Source organism: Panthera uncia (assembly GCF_023721935.1).
Source record: "Panthera uncia isolate 11264 chromosome C1 unlocalized genomic scaffold, Puncia_PCG_1.0 HiC_scaffold_3, whole genome shotgun sequence".
Taxonomy (NCBI): Eukaryota; Metazoa; Chordata; class Mammalia; order Carnivora; family Felidae; genus Panthera; species Panthera uncia.
In genome coordinates, this window is record NW_026057584.1 from 59,903,486 (window position 1) to 59,918,413 (window position 14,928).

Genomic DNA, 14,928 nt, shown 5'->3' on the forward strand with positions numbered 1-14,928 from the left:
GGTAAGTGTTAGGTCTCTGTCCCCATCCAAACCCCCAAGTGGCCTGGTATGTATGTCCTTCCAGAAACCTATTTGGTCTTTGTGTTTCTGTTAAAAATATTACCTAAAGTTAAATATAGAAACATACATATGCTTTTCTTCAATGGGAGCTTTACTTGCTTCTTGTTCTGAATGTTGCTTTTTCTAACATTTCAGAGGCCTTCTCCTATCTATCCATAGATCTAGTTTACGGTTTCTCGCAGCTGGTGGTGTTGCTCTGTCCCCACACAACATCATTTATTTAACCAGTCCCTAATGGGTAGACATTTGATGCTGTTTTTAGGCTTCCGGCTCTGACAAACATCCTTGTACCTGCTTCTCGGCACATGTTTGAATTTACCTGTAGGATAAACTCCTAGTGGAACTTCTGAGTCAAAGAATATGGACATGTTTTAAATTTGCCAAAATACGTTCAAAAAGGTTAAAACCCCATATACACCCAACCCCTGGGATGCAATCAGGGTTTCTACATACATGAATTGTATTATTACAGGCAATCCTTAGCTCTCGGATATCCATCCTAAAACACTTGCCCTTCCTTGCTCCCATCCCCAGACTCAAGCCTTTGTCCTCTTGCCACCAGAATGGATCACAACTTTTCTGCCCCAACAGTATCTCTGTAAGCAGAAACTTCAAGCCCTTTGCCTTTTTTCTGCCCTGCCTTAACCCCAACCTCGCAAATGCTCAAGAAGCTGTAATCCCACACCTTTGGTCCTTCTCACCATATGAGAACATCCTTGCTCTCCCTTCCATCTTCTCCCCTACTCCCCACAGCCAGTGGGGTCACCCCCAGCCCACATCCTGAGCTCTGCCGCAGGTACAAGAAATCCAACTAGACGGTGGCTGGGAGTGTAAGTGGATGGGGAGACAGACCCCTCGCATCTCCATCACTCCTCAACCAGAACTCAGAATGGGTTCCATGGTTTTATTACCACATGGATCCAGTTAGACTGACTTCAGCAGTCTTCTGGTAACCTAGCCGTCTTGGGTAAGATGTTTGATAAGCATTCCAAATCCCTTACAGGTAACTGGAACTTGGGGACTCCATCTATCGGTAGGCTAGAAAAGGCATGAGAACATTCGTGGGCAAGGTGGAAGCCTATATAAAAGGACAAATGCTGCCCACATTCTCATTTGTAGATTTCCTTTTATCTCAATTATTTACCTTTCTATTGTTATTTCAGACAGCTGCTGGTTTCTAAGATGCTAGATATATTTCTAATTAAATTCTAGATATATTTCTAGATATATTTCTAATTAAAGTTTTGAGAGCATATTTAAGAGACAAAAATCCACAAAATCTTATAACCAATTGCTACAGATGCAAGAGTATTTCATGTAGGATAGTATTAAAGCTTTAATGTGACATAAATATCAGAAGGATATATTTTAACATACCTTCTGCCTAAAACATTTTTATTTTTTAAAGTTTATTTATTTATTTTGTAATGTTTATTATTTATTTTTGAGAGAGAAAGAGCATGAGCAGGGGAAGGGCAGAGAGAGAGGGAGACACAGAATCTGAAGCAGGCTCCAGGCTCTGAGCTGTCAGCCCAGAGCCCGACCCGAGGCTCGAACTCACAGATTGCAAGATCATGACCTGAGCCAAAGTCAGATGCTCAACCGAGCCACCCAGGTGACCCGAAATAAATGATTTTTAATGCTGATTCCCAGCAGTGAAAAGGGGGACTCAAGCAAAGGTGATGGGCAAACTACTGTAGCCCTTCTGGAGGTCATTTTGGTGAATCTGAATCCAAAGTCTGAAAACACATATGCCCTTTGACTTTTGAAATTCACTTTTAGGAATTTATCATAAGGAAATAATGCAGGACATGAACAAAAGTCAAGATTTTACCAGCTTTGTGTATCATCAAAAACAAACCTGGAAAGCAACATAAATATCCAATGACAGAATGGCGGTTCTTAACTAAATTAGGACCTAGCCATGCGATGCCTTATAGGCAGCCATAAACTTCATTTCAGAAAAGTGCTCAACGAAAGGGGAAAAAACACCTGTACATTATAAACTCGCTTACATGGAAGAAGTCCACTAATGCATTACAAACTGACAAAAGCAGGTTAAAAACAATATGTACATTATGATCTCAGTTTTGTAAAATATACATGTCTGTTCATAGCAAACAAAGGACTAAAAGGATGTAAACCAAGATTTTGGAGCTTACTAATGGATATTAAATACAGGGGATGCTTACTTCCTCCCTTATAAGCTTTGTCCTGTCAAATTTTATGTTTCAGTTTTTACCAAAATATAAGGTTTTAAAAATATTTATGAAGTAGAATTTTCACCAATTCTGACTTTTTCCTCAATTCAAAATTAGCAAGATTTTACAAAACATGTCTTGTCACATTGTTATACCACTGTCAAAAGAAAAATCTTCAAAATTCATACAAGCTTTTGACTTTGAAATTCAGGTATTACAATTTTCTTTTTTTTTAAAAAAAAATTTTTTTTTTCAACGTTTTTTATTTATTTTTGGGACAGAGAGAGACAGAGCATGAATGGGGGAGGGGCAGAGAGAGAGGGAGACACAGAATCAGAAACAGGCTCCAGGCTCCGAGCCATCAGCCCAGAGCCTGACGCGGGGCTCGAACTCACGGACCGCGAGATCGTGACCTGGCTGAAGTCGGACGCTCAACCGACTGCGCCACCCAGGCGCCCCCAGGTATTACAATTTTCAATTAAAAGGGTCAAAATCTGAGTGTTAACCAGATTACTGAACATGCTTCACTGAAGTCAGAGATCGCATACCTGAACACAGTTACTGAGTCTGAGAGTGAACCAACAGCAACATCAGGGTAGGAATTTCTATCAAGGTCCATATTTCCAGCAATTGAATATCCAAAATAAGGTGTTTTACCCTCGAGAATCTGAAATGAACAAGGCATCAGGATGAACGACTGGCCCACCAAAACGAGCTTCTCTGTGCTTTCAAAAAGCCACATGGTTTCTTTTAAACTGAAGTTCAAGAGTTCGCTTATAAATGATACTAAATTATAAATGAGTTATAACTAAGTCTGCATGTTATCCAACACTTTATATATTTTATTTCATAAAAGTCATCTGATTTACATTGTATCTCAAAGGTTTTGAGACAAGTTTTGATGAGCTTCTTTACTATATACCAAACAAACCTCTCTGCCTGCTCTCCAAATGTCTTATTCTTCTCAAAAGCAATTTTTAATTTTTGGAGTCTCAATTCTCCATGTAATCACAATCATCTATTTCACTTGCCCCATTTTTACCTCCATTTAGTATGCTACTAAAGGAAAGATATCATATTTCCATCTATTTGTGCTGTCCCGGCAAAATCATCTTTTCCTTTGTATTACTTCAACTCGTAATTTATCTAAGAAATTTTACAATTTAAATAAGCACATCTACATCATTGCATTTGTATCTATTTCCAAGCTATCTTCTAACGGTACATTTTTTAACTACAAAATTCACACTATTATAGATTTGTAAATAAAACATGAGTAGCACGAAAATGCACATAAACCCAAATGCCCTATTACAAGGCAAAAAGCTAAGACCCTTATTGTAGAAATCCAGGCTGTCTGGTTACCTGTGTTGGCTTGGTGTTTATTCCATTCGGGGATCCGTGATAGATAAAAACCTTTCCCAGATCATCATAGGGAGCTCCAACGGCAATATCTGTTGAGGACATCACATTTCAACAAACGCTACATTTTAAAAACGTCCCAATACAACATTTCAAAATATGATGCCATAAGCACTCACCATCTTAGACAATCAATCTACCTAGGAGCAGCATAACTGTTTCACAATCTGTTACCTACCTTGGTAGCCATCTTGATTAATGTCACCAATATTTTTTACTGCAATACCAAACATGGAATCTTTGGTTCCATTGAGACGAATTGGCTTCACATTATTCCACCTGCCTTGCTGGTTAATGTAAACATACACCGCACCTCCGACCTCTCCATCTCTATCAAAATACTGTGGGGCTCCAATAACTATATCTTGCCACCTAAAAATACACCGAGGGATAAAACAACCATCAGCTAAAATACCAGCAAGCTCACGGAGAATACCTCCAGCCCAGGTATTAGGGACACAGAGATAGGATGTGGCAAGGGTCTCAAATCTGGAATTCATTTCTCATCAATTAAAACATTTTAAGGTATTTTTATGTAATGTTTAGGTAACATACTGCTTAGGCATGTAAATGTTTATGCTTAGGTAAAACATTTTACATGGTAGCCCATAATAAATGCCCAAAGAAAAATATCAAAGAACCTGAAGACAGTCCCCAAGTTAGAACGAGAGTGCACAGACTCCCCTCCACCCACCACCCGAAATGGCACCACCAGCCATAACTATTACTCTGTCCCCAATCCAATCCCTACTTTCAAAAGGACATCCTAGATGCTCTGACAGCCCCTGAAGAAATCACAAAAGAATGATGTAGGTGTCATTTTTCAAGTTAACTTTTTTCCCCCCAAATTTTAATTCTCACAGACCCAAAACGTGAGTTTTGATCTGAAAACTGAAAACTGAAATGTAATCCTACACCATGGGGAGGGCAATGAAGGTCTGCTGCCAAAATACAAGTGACGAAGATGTGACAGGATAGTAAAAACCTGGCAGCAAAAACACTCTTTGGAATCCACTAACCTGAAAGGATGGCTCTTCTCAAGACCTAAAGAAGCCAAACAACCAACGATTTCTTGGCAAGCGTAAAATAACCTAAGACCCTCTTACCCATCTTTGTTAAGGTCCACCACTGCCACGTCATAGCCGAATGAAGATGCCAGACCCTCCCCGTCGAAAATGTGCTCAGGGAGAAGATGTGCAGACTTCATGTCTCTTTTCAGCAAAACCACAGCTCCGCTGTGGTTGGCTCTTGGAGCACCGGACACGAAAGTGAGCTCATCTTTAGAAACAATGCCTTTTCCTGAGTCCAGAGAAAAGCCTAGAAACACAAAATAACAGTTCACATCACCCCGTATTTCAGGAGGTATCTACCATTGGTAACTCCATCACTACCTTTTCCTCTGGCTTCCAACCCGCTCCTTCTGAGCCTCTCTACCAGCTCATCACATTTACGACACGAAAGAGTTACAGAGGTAAGAGGTCTGACTCAAGTACAAAGAAGTAGGCTACTTCATTGCTCTCTCAGGAAATATATTAAGACTTTTAAAGGAAACCACCTATGCTATTTAACATCTGTGTAACTTGAATCATGAAGCATTCATGCATCTGAAGAAGCTGCTCAAACCCCATTTTAATACTGGAACTGTGGGCCAAAGGAGGTCAAGCTAGATACTAAATTATCACGGGAAAGGATACACAGAGATACAACCAGACACAGCATACCTGAGTGCATGTTACAGGGCTCTGCTATAATGTAATGATTAGTAATCTCCTTGGTAATCAGGCAAGAACAAATGCTAACATCATTCGTATACCACAGGCAACATTTCAGTGTTTTGAACCAACTTGATTCTTGGACACAAACATGCAAACAAGACCATGACTGGTGAGATATAGTATTTGAGAACCCAGTATAAACAATAGAGGTGAGCAAGCTGTCATTGATGACAATTACATACTTGTTCGGAGGGCAGAACGTGTGAGACACCTGATTATAAAGCATCAGGTAGGATGTCAGATAACAGACTGAGATCTGGTAGCAAGTGAGTGTAAACGCCTCCATCAAAATCACTCGCATTAAGCAAATCTTGCTATGTAAAGGTGAGGCGGATGCAGAATGGTGTAAGCTCCCCCTTTTTAGTGGGATTTATAAAAAGCTTCACCACTACTGTTGTAGTTCTCAAATTGTGAAGTTTGAGTGGCAAAATACGATGAGCTCCAAGTTTAGAAAACGGTGATGCAACCGAATCCAGCTCTGAAAACCATCCAGGAGCAGAGCCTCAACAGTGGCATGATCTCATGTGTGTGCTCCACTTAAAGGAAATAAAAAATAAAAAGATGGATGCTCTGTATGGACCAAAAAAAATTTCTCAAATGACCATGACTAAGACAATTTATTTGTCATCTCAGAGGTCACAAACCTAGGTAGCTATTCATCATCACATCAGGGGACACGTTGGACCGCTCCCTGGGAGGCTGTGTTTTGTAAACAAACTGATCAGGATCTGCGTAGGAAACGCTGGTCAAAAACAGCAGGCCTGGACACGTGCACGGAACGGAAGAGATTGAAGGGAAAAGCAATTACGCTCTGTAAGAGGCACGAGAGCTTCGGCCGCTCCAGCCGGACGATGAGGCCACCAGGCCACCACCGCATCTAGCAAGACACCCTCTTTGCCAGCTTCCCAAACCCCAAGCTGATCATTTTATTCCTTAAAACCACGGACTCATTGAAATGACAGAGGCACAGACAGCACGGACAACAAAACATGTAACGACACAAACTTGACTGTTTCCCCCGCGAGACACCCACATTGGAGGAAATCCATTCATCAAAGTGGCAAATGTGCTTAATAAAAAGTGCTGAATCCTTTCAGATGCTCCAATAGCATCTATGTTTACAAAAATCCATGGGCATCTATCTTAAAGACTAGACCACTGGTTTCTTGACCGTGAAGTCAAATTTTCATTTACAATTAAATACTTCTCTCTCTCTCAAAAATAAACATTAAAAAATTAAAATTAAGTACGTCTCGTCACAAATAACCCCTAAGTAACACGCTTGATTGGACAGCACATATATTCGAATAAAATATGGGTTTGTTGACAGTATTTATCCCGAAAAACCATATTTAATATTGAGACTGCAAACTGCTGGCACTGGCATCCTTTCCTGTCCTGCGAAGCCATGGACGTGGTGGCACTCATGCAATCCAGCCGCTTCCCACCCTGACCCTGTCACTCCCATGAAACTTTCTCTCCTTGGCTGAGGGATCAGTAACTGTGTGACGTTAGACTAAGAAATTAATCTTCCTAAGATAGACTTTTTTCATCATCAAAAGAGGGATAATCATACTTATTTTATAATGTTTTTGGGAAGGTCATGTAAGACCTGTAAAGGAGTAAATATAGCACATGACTTAGAGCACACGATCCACACTTAACAAGTGGTAAATTTAATTTTGCTCTGCTCTCTTGTATGCTTTCACATCAAATTTTTAATTTGGGGGCAGGAGGGAATGTCTGAAAAGTTGTTTTTTTCCCCTAAATTAACAGGATCATTCATGTATATGTACATAATTAGGCCATATTAAGAATCTGTTTACTAACACGTTGATAACAACTATTCTTTGTGTTTACTTATCTTCCATTGTTCCAGTAACATCTCTAGCACAGGGGGACTTTAAAAAAAAATAGGTTACTATTTAGGTTTAGGAGATTTTTTTACATTTTTTTCAAGAAATGTGCAGTAATTATTCTTTATGTCAACTCATACCAAGAATTAAAGCTTTTAAAAGCCTTTGTGTAATTACCATAATGCACACGAATGATTTAGGACGCCCATTAGTAATGCAGACAAGCCTGAGGAGTTAGGGAACTGGCACTTAGACACGATCTGGGTGTCCTCCAGCAGTCCTGCCCAGCTTCCGCTGGAAAGCTGCTGTTGCCACCCGCCAGGGGTCCCGTGACATGGGGGCCCCGATCCAGAAGCCAGGCCAACCCTGGAAGATCGACAGTCACAAAGGAAGGACGCGGAGGTTTTGACCCGCCACTGCAGAGTAACTTCATAAACGGAGCTCTCAAGAGTATCTCTAGAAAGAGGATACGGCGCAGCTGACTGCTAACATCCATGCATTTTTTTTCCCCGCTGCATGAACAGCCTGTTTCAGGTTACAGAGGCCGATGCTAGCCCAAGAGATGGGCTTGAATGCAAGAGGTTTCCCATCTTGAGGGAGCCCAGGTCAGAAGGGAAGGGTCCCAGGCACCAGTCAGGTTACCTCAGGATCACCAAAGCTTAAACCCAACTGCCCATCAAAGCAGCCACAGGCCCCTGGTCCCGCCTGGCCCATCCTCAGCCTCCAAGTCCAGGTCCAGGGAGGGCGCTGTCACACTGAGGCATCTGAAAAGACAGGCACGCCAAGCTACGCTTGTTCCTACCTAAGTAACTGTTAGCAGGAACAGGAACTAGACTTTCGTCATGGTCAGTCTCTCCACCAACTTCGTAAGGCCCATCTTCAAAGATGTTCATGTCAAAAAAAGTGTTATTCTTTTGCTCTACGCGAACAATGCCTACAGGAATGAAATGGCAAAAACAAAAAAAAAAACAAAAAAAACAACAACAACAAAAAACAATGAAGATGAAAACAAAATCAAAGAGATGGTTCCTAATAAACATGCCTCGTGTTATCACTGTCAGTATAGGAAGAAAAGTCTAGAGGAAGAAAAGGCAAAGGAAAGGGGGCTTTTGAGGTCATTAAAGTTTAAAAAATCATGTTCGTGTGAATTTTTACAAAGAAATTTGTTCTAGCTATTAAAAAAATGCACCATGCATTTTTAGGAATTATCTTTACAATGCCACCAACTAGATGGAAAATGGAATGTTTACTTAACTAAACCTACAGAAAATAACTTTTTAAAAGCTATAGGAGCCTGATGTAGCAATCCTATACCAATTTACCTACTTTACTATAGTGTAAAAGTGAAATGTTTTGATCCTTTCTCCAAATCATTTTAATGTGATGGAGGAAACTGGATTTCATCTTTCTAAAATTTTCACAATTAACAATTAAGAATTAAGAAGATTTCATATAGTAAACCTATTACATGACTTTTTAAAAATGGTAACATTTCAGGCCACCTGGATGGCTCAGTCAATTGAGCATCTGACTCTTGATTTTGGCTCAGGTAATGATCCCAGGGTCGTAGAATCGAGCCCCTCATCAGGCTCTGTGCTGAGCGTAGAGGCTCTTTGAGATTCTCCCTCTCTCCCTCTGCCCCTCCCCTGCTCGCATGTGCTCTAAAATTAAATAAATAAATAAATAACGTTTTAAGTCAGGGTTTATAAAGCATATAAGACATGTTTCCCATAAATACATATATATACATAATTGGTGGGTGTTTTTGTTATTTTACTATGTATGGCATCTCTTCTTGCTACAATAGAACTATTTCTAAATTCAATGTGTTACTTTCATTAGGTCAGTATAACCTTACAAATACCGTCATGTTGGGGGTGGGGAGGCCAAAGGAGATTACTTCCAAAGGTTAACATGGATGATATAAAGAGGAAGGTGTCCTCGAGGATTATTTCTAATAGGAATTCAAACTTGAGCAGGGAGCAGGGGGAGGGGGGGTGGCATCTGGGTGGTTCAATCAGTTAAGCATCTGACTTTGGCTCAGGTCATGATCTCGAGGTTCATGAGTATGAGTCCTGCATCAGGTTCTGTGTTGACAGCTGAGAGCCTGGAGCCTGCTTCAGATTCTGTGTCTTCCTCTCTCTCTGCCTCTCCCCAGCTCACACATTGTCTCTCTCTCAAAAATAAATAAAAACATCCAAAAAAATTTTTTAAAAAGGAATTCAAACTTGGGAGGTTTTTAAAATGCATCTCCTAAGTGTTTCCTAACTTAGTGAAAATGTTATAACATAGGATTTATTTTAATAAAAAGAAGTCTTATGTCTAAATCATATACATTTTTCTTCATTATGCATTAGAGTTAATTGTCCTTTATAACATACTGGTTTTCTATGCCTGCCTAATTTCTTCAGAAAAGTTAAACTTTATATAGGAGCTGACCAGGTTCATCCAGTCAAAACTGAGGACCGTTCTCCCTTCCCTCCCTCCGTCTCCTTTTACCTATATCACAATCATCATTAAACGATACCACTAAACAACTTTCCTGTAAATTATCTAAAATTATCATCTCAAAATTCCCCTAGTTCATCTACCCTTCTAACTTTTCTGCTTTATTAGTAAAACACAGCCTTTTAAGATAATATATAATGAAAGATATATCTGTATTAATACACTGTTACTTATATAGGACACCAATTATTTTGTTTTCAGATCACAACCTTAAAATGCAATGTTTACTAACATTAAAACATAAAACTTTCACCTTCAAGAAACAGGAAAACACAAACAGAAAAAAACCCACTAATGTTATTATATTCTTACAGAAAAAGGCTAACTACTTGTATTAATATAAATTGCTGAGAGAAGGAAAAAAATATCTTCAAACATTTCCACCACTGTTTCTGAAATCATATAATTGAGAGATCATAAGATCCTACCTTACTTCTATAATACACAAGTGTCTTGTAACACATTTGGTTTCAATTTAAAATGTTCTCAATCATGGTGCATATAAGAGAATTTACGTAGTCAGTCTAATCTCTATTGCTATAAGTACATGTCCTACCTTTCCAGTTATAAGTGCCTGGGGCTCCAAACACAATGTAATGAAAGTCTTTCGTGAAAGTAGCTGCAACTCCTTGCTGGCAAGAACCAAATTTTTCATGGCCTCTCAATCGGCCATCGCAGAAACTCCAGTCTCCTCCATCCATATCATCCTCAATCCTGAGATTCTGACTCAGGACGTAACACCTTCCAAAGATGTCGCGGGATTCCTGCTTTGTATTGACGTGTTGCCTTTTTTCATATCGGTGAGCACATGTCTGCAAACAGATGGAATGAAGCTGCCCATTCATTTCCACAAAACTTAGGTTTATTATGGACAATTTTATCAATTTATAATAAAGAGGGATTAATTCTAAATGGGATGTGAAACATGTCCTCATCCTGGGCCTGGATCCTAAACCAGCAATTGTTCCCCCAAGTGGCACTAAGAAGACCATTATCTAGTATATAGGAACTAGGACTCCTGTCTTCTTCTCACCTGGAGAATAATGCTCCAGTCCAAATACTGAATGCTAATCTGTAATCCACAGGCAATTTATTTGTAAATTTACCTGTCACATAAACAATGGGAAATATCTTATTTCATTTTCTTAATTTAATTGGCTTTAATGGCCGTATGAAATTTCACATCAGTGTGTTTGTGAAAATATGTAATTACATTCCAGAGGAGAGAAATCAGACGTATTTTCATAGGGATCAGGCAAACACAGCTAAGGGGACAGCTAAGACAAAAACATTTCCCTTTTACCCACACTATTTCCTTATAATCACTCCTAACTTATACTCTAAACTCTGAGATTAAGTTTATTTTAAAAGGCAGAGAGAATTATACTGCCAGAAAAGATGAAATAATCCCTATAATTTTACAAGATATTCATGGCTACCCTCCATGTAACAGAGGATGAATAGACTTTACAATATCCAAGTTGATTTCCTGTAAGGATCCCTTAGATATCAAAACTTAGTGTTCAGTAAAATTCTCATTTTTTTTTCAAAACCCTGTATAAATTTGTTACAGCAACCAGATTTTGAAACAGACATGCAAGGATGATCATGAGCCAGCCTGGAAGGCACCACCAAGGCCATCTCACACAGCCACCTAACAAACCTCTTTTCTTCACTACACTTGTATTTGACTTGTCAGAATAAACAACCAGGAAGTTTTAAATTATCTGATCTTACTTTCCATGACCATTCCCACATTTTTAACAACTCCTCTGAAAAAGACACATAGTTCCTGAGACAGAAACCATGTCTAGTTTTGCGTTTTAAGGACCATCAGAAATCACAGGAAAAATAATGCCTTGATTTCTTCTTGACACAATGCCTGCTTTAAAGCAGTCAATCTTCTAGAAGGTACAACTCTGTGTGGGCAGGGGCTCTGCCAGTCTTGTTCACTACTGTATGTCTCATGCTGGCACGTAACAGGCACTCAGACATTGTGGAATGAACACGCTTCTCTACACTTACCACAACTTTGCCCCCTGGACCTTGGCTCTGGACGGTGACCCCCATCCATTGATCTTCCTTGCTTTCTGATGAAGGGTCAGCTGTGGAAAGCAGAGCAGGTGAGATAACACAGTTAGGACCTTCAAAGTGGCTGGAGCAGTCAATAAACAAGAGATGAACACAATACAAGACGGTTTCTAAATTGCCCAGATTCTGAGTCTTGCTACTCAGTAAATTCATGTACTCAATTCACAAAAATTATTTCTCATTTTAAGAAAATGGGTAAGTGGTTATTGGTAAGAACCTTCTGTAAAATTCTTAAATAAAATATATAGCTCTATTTGGTAGCCCTACATCCTCTCTGACACCTAGGGTCCTGAGTACAGAAAGGCATTTGAAAATTATAAGGCTAAGAAGTAGCCCTCCCCCATATGCCACTTAAAGCAAAGATGTATTTAAAAAAGCAGTGATGCAGAAATCCAGTTTCCAAACTCCAGCTATCATCCAAACTAACACAAAATGGGCAGTTCTCTACATAGTATCAAATTTGTTACATAACAGCATGAATCATTCTCTCCTTTATTAGAGATAGGAAGCAAGGCCTCAGATTCACTTTATTATCTACCAATGTCAAAAAGGAAAATAGATATATTTTTAGTCCCTCCCCCGAGGAAAGAGAGATATCACAAACACCATCATGTATGTTCATTTCGGTATCAATCTAAATCTACTGTGTGACCCTGTCTCCAAATTTCTGCCTTCCTCAGTGAGAAGGCAGGTATGATTTTTAATCTTGAATCATTACAAAAATGCAAACACTAAGTAACTTTAAGTAGACAGAAGCCAAAATGTTAAAGGGTGATTAAGTCTAAATTACCCATGGGTTTTTGGTTTATTCTTTATACAGGTTGGTGTCTTTTTTACAAGTTTCCCACAATTAACATGTATCATTTGCTAATCAGCAAAAAAACAAAAACAAAAAAACCAATGTTATTTCTAAAATATGTAAAATCAAGAGAAGCACATAAACGTGAATCTGCAAATCAACTTAGACCAAGTATGTCAAATCCAGCTCGCTCGAGCCTTCTTAGTACACTACCTGCTCTGCTCAGCATGGAGGCCTCACAAAACAAGCCTGTCTGAGCCAGCAGGGAAAAATTATCCACGATGGTCAGTTTTCATTTCAGAGAGAGCTGATACTTAAAACAGACTTTCTCCCACATAGTTTAACAGCAAGCGAGAACTTTCGGCAGCTGAGTACGAGCGATGCCCAATTTTCTTGCCGCTGTGAATTCAGTTTTAACAGCCTCCTGTAGAACCTCAACACATCACTAGGTGGCGACCTCAATACACCATATCAGTTTAGAGAGCAGGATTAGGAAGGGCAGCAATTTCAAGCATCCCACCAAACAATTCAAGACATGTAATGAAAACAGGCCCTCTCTCCGAGAATACTTGGACCTCCCTCCCCCCTCATGGAAAGGGCAAGTGGGATACGGGCGAGCTGGCCAAGTGGACACAGTACAGAACACACCATCATTATCAAATTCAATCCGTGTGCAAGGCCCCCGGGAGGTGATGTCGCAGCTGTACAAGCCTCCTGTTCTGTTGGCCCTCTGCAGTGGAAGGGCCACGGCCCGCGGGGCCCCTACGAGCAACCTGTTGACAAAAGAGAGAATTGGGGGATTGGAGTTTAAAACACACTTAACATTTCAATCAGTCAGAACCAAGAGATGTGGGAAATCATTCTTTGGCAAGAGTTCCCAGATGCCCTGCTGGCTTGGGCGCTGGGGAGAGTGAAGGTCGAGTCCCGTGACCGGCTCATGCAACACACACATGCACAACTAGCCAAGTCAAGCCTCAGAAGAGGGGTTGTTCAAACAAGGCGAAAAGTATCAGCCATTTGTCATAGTATCAGCACCTCTCTGCTGAGTAGGATTCTGGTATTTTAAAAGACACGCTTTTCATAGATAGAACATGACCCCTAAACCTAAACCAAGGACATATGGAACTTAACAGACAAATGCTCCCACACGGGAGGGGGGGAAAATGGTCCCGTTAAACTTAACAAGCAATAATGTGTCAATTTCTAACACTGTGCCTTCCTGAGGTATTTTTCAAAGGTAATTTTAACGGTACCCTAAATCTTCAGTATACATACTGGCTAAATTAATGAAACAAGGAGGCCATTAGGCTGATGTGGCTCTAATGACGTGGCAGCCTATGTAAGCAAAAAATATCTAAGCCTATAAATGCCTCAAGGTTATAAAATCAAACCCAAGGACAACCGATCACAAACAGCCAGTCAGGCTTTAAGCTACAGCTGATTAAATAATTTTTCTTTGATTCTTTACTCCCTGTAAGTAGGTCTTTCCCCTGGTTCCTGTTGGCAGAGCACTCCTAACCACTTCCAACTTGCTGCTGCCAGATTCCCATTGATTTTTGCTCAAATAAACTCCAAGTTTTTTAAATAGGCTTCAGCTTATCTTTGAACAATACTGATTTAGATCCTAAGCTCGCCCAAGTTACAACCGGCCTGAATTTATTTCCCTCTGTCCCCTTCTCTGCCTTTCTGCATCACTTCTTACTTTTGGCACTCTTGAATCAGACAGGGTCCTCCACATTCATCCTATCAGCCTGGCACAGAGACCACAGGCAGGGTCTGGGCAGTGCCACCTACATACTAGGTATTTTAATGCTCCTTCTTCTTCCCTCCCACCCCAGTGTTGTTAGCTCCTGTAAGAAGGGGCCTTATCCCCAACCCACAATCCTTAAAGTCTCAGTGTCACAGCCAGGAGGGATCTCTAGAGTCCTACTGTCTTTCTACAGGGTTCCTGTTGCTAATGCTCTTTACTCACCATCTTTGGGTCTGACTGACTCATGGAACAGCTAGGAAAAGAGACAAAGAGAAGGAACACACCTGACTGGACAGAGAGAAGCAAGGCTGGAGCTGGGGGAGAGGGCTAGACGCACAAAAGTGAACAAACAACCCCCAAGCAGAAAATAGGCCACTCCTGGCCTTTAACAAACCCACAAAACTCAGATGCAAAATAAAAATAATAATAAATACATAAATAAAATAAAAATGAAAAATGAAAAAAA

General features: G+C 40.1%; 1 protein-coding gene across 4 annotated transcripts in view; it reads right to left on the minus strand.

Moving 5' to 3' along the window:
- ITGA6 (integrin subunit alpha 6) overlaps positions 1-14,928 on the minus strand; it is a 77,028-nt gene that overhangs the window by 25,967 nt on the left and 36,133 nt on the right. For 2 of the 4 annotated variants that reach the window (XM_049615514.1, XM_049615515.1), the window contains exons 2-9: positions 13,361-13,485; positions 11,848-11,927; positions 10,379-10,634; positions 8,117-8,248; positions 4,790-5,000; positions 3,862-4,055; positions 3,627-3,715; positions 2,810-2,928 (exon numbers count right to left, since the gene is read on the minus strand). In XM_049615514.1, the coding sequence (XP_049471471.1) occupies positions 2,810-2,928; positions 3,627-3,715; positions 3,862-4,055; positions 4,790-5,000; positions 8,117-8,248; positions 10,379-10,634; positions 11,848-11,927; positions 13,361-13,485 (1,206 nt within the window). Of the gene's footprint in view, positions 1-2,809; positions 2,929-3,626; positions 3,716-3,861; positions 4,056-4,789; positions 5,001-6,102; positions 6,220-8,116; positions 8,249-10,378; positions 10,635-11,847; positions 11,928-13,360; positions 13,486-14,928 lie in introns of all 4 variants that reach the window. The other 2 variants (XM_049615518.1, XM_049615516.1) reach the window with 2 other exon arrangements.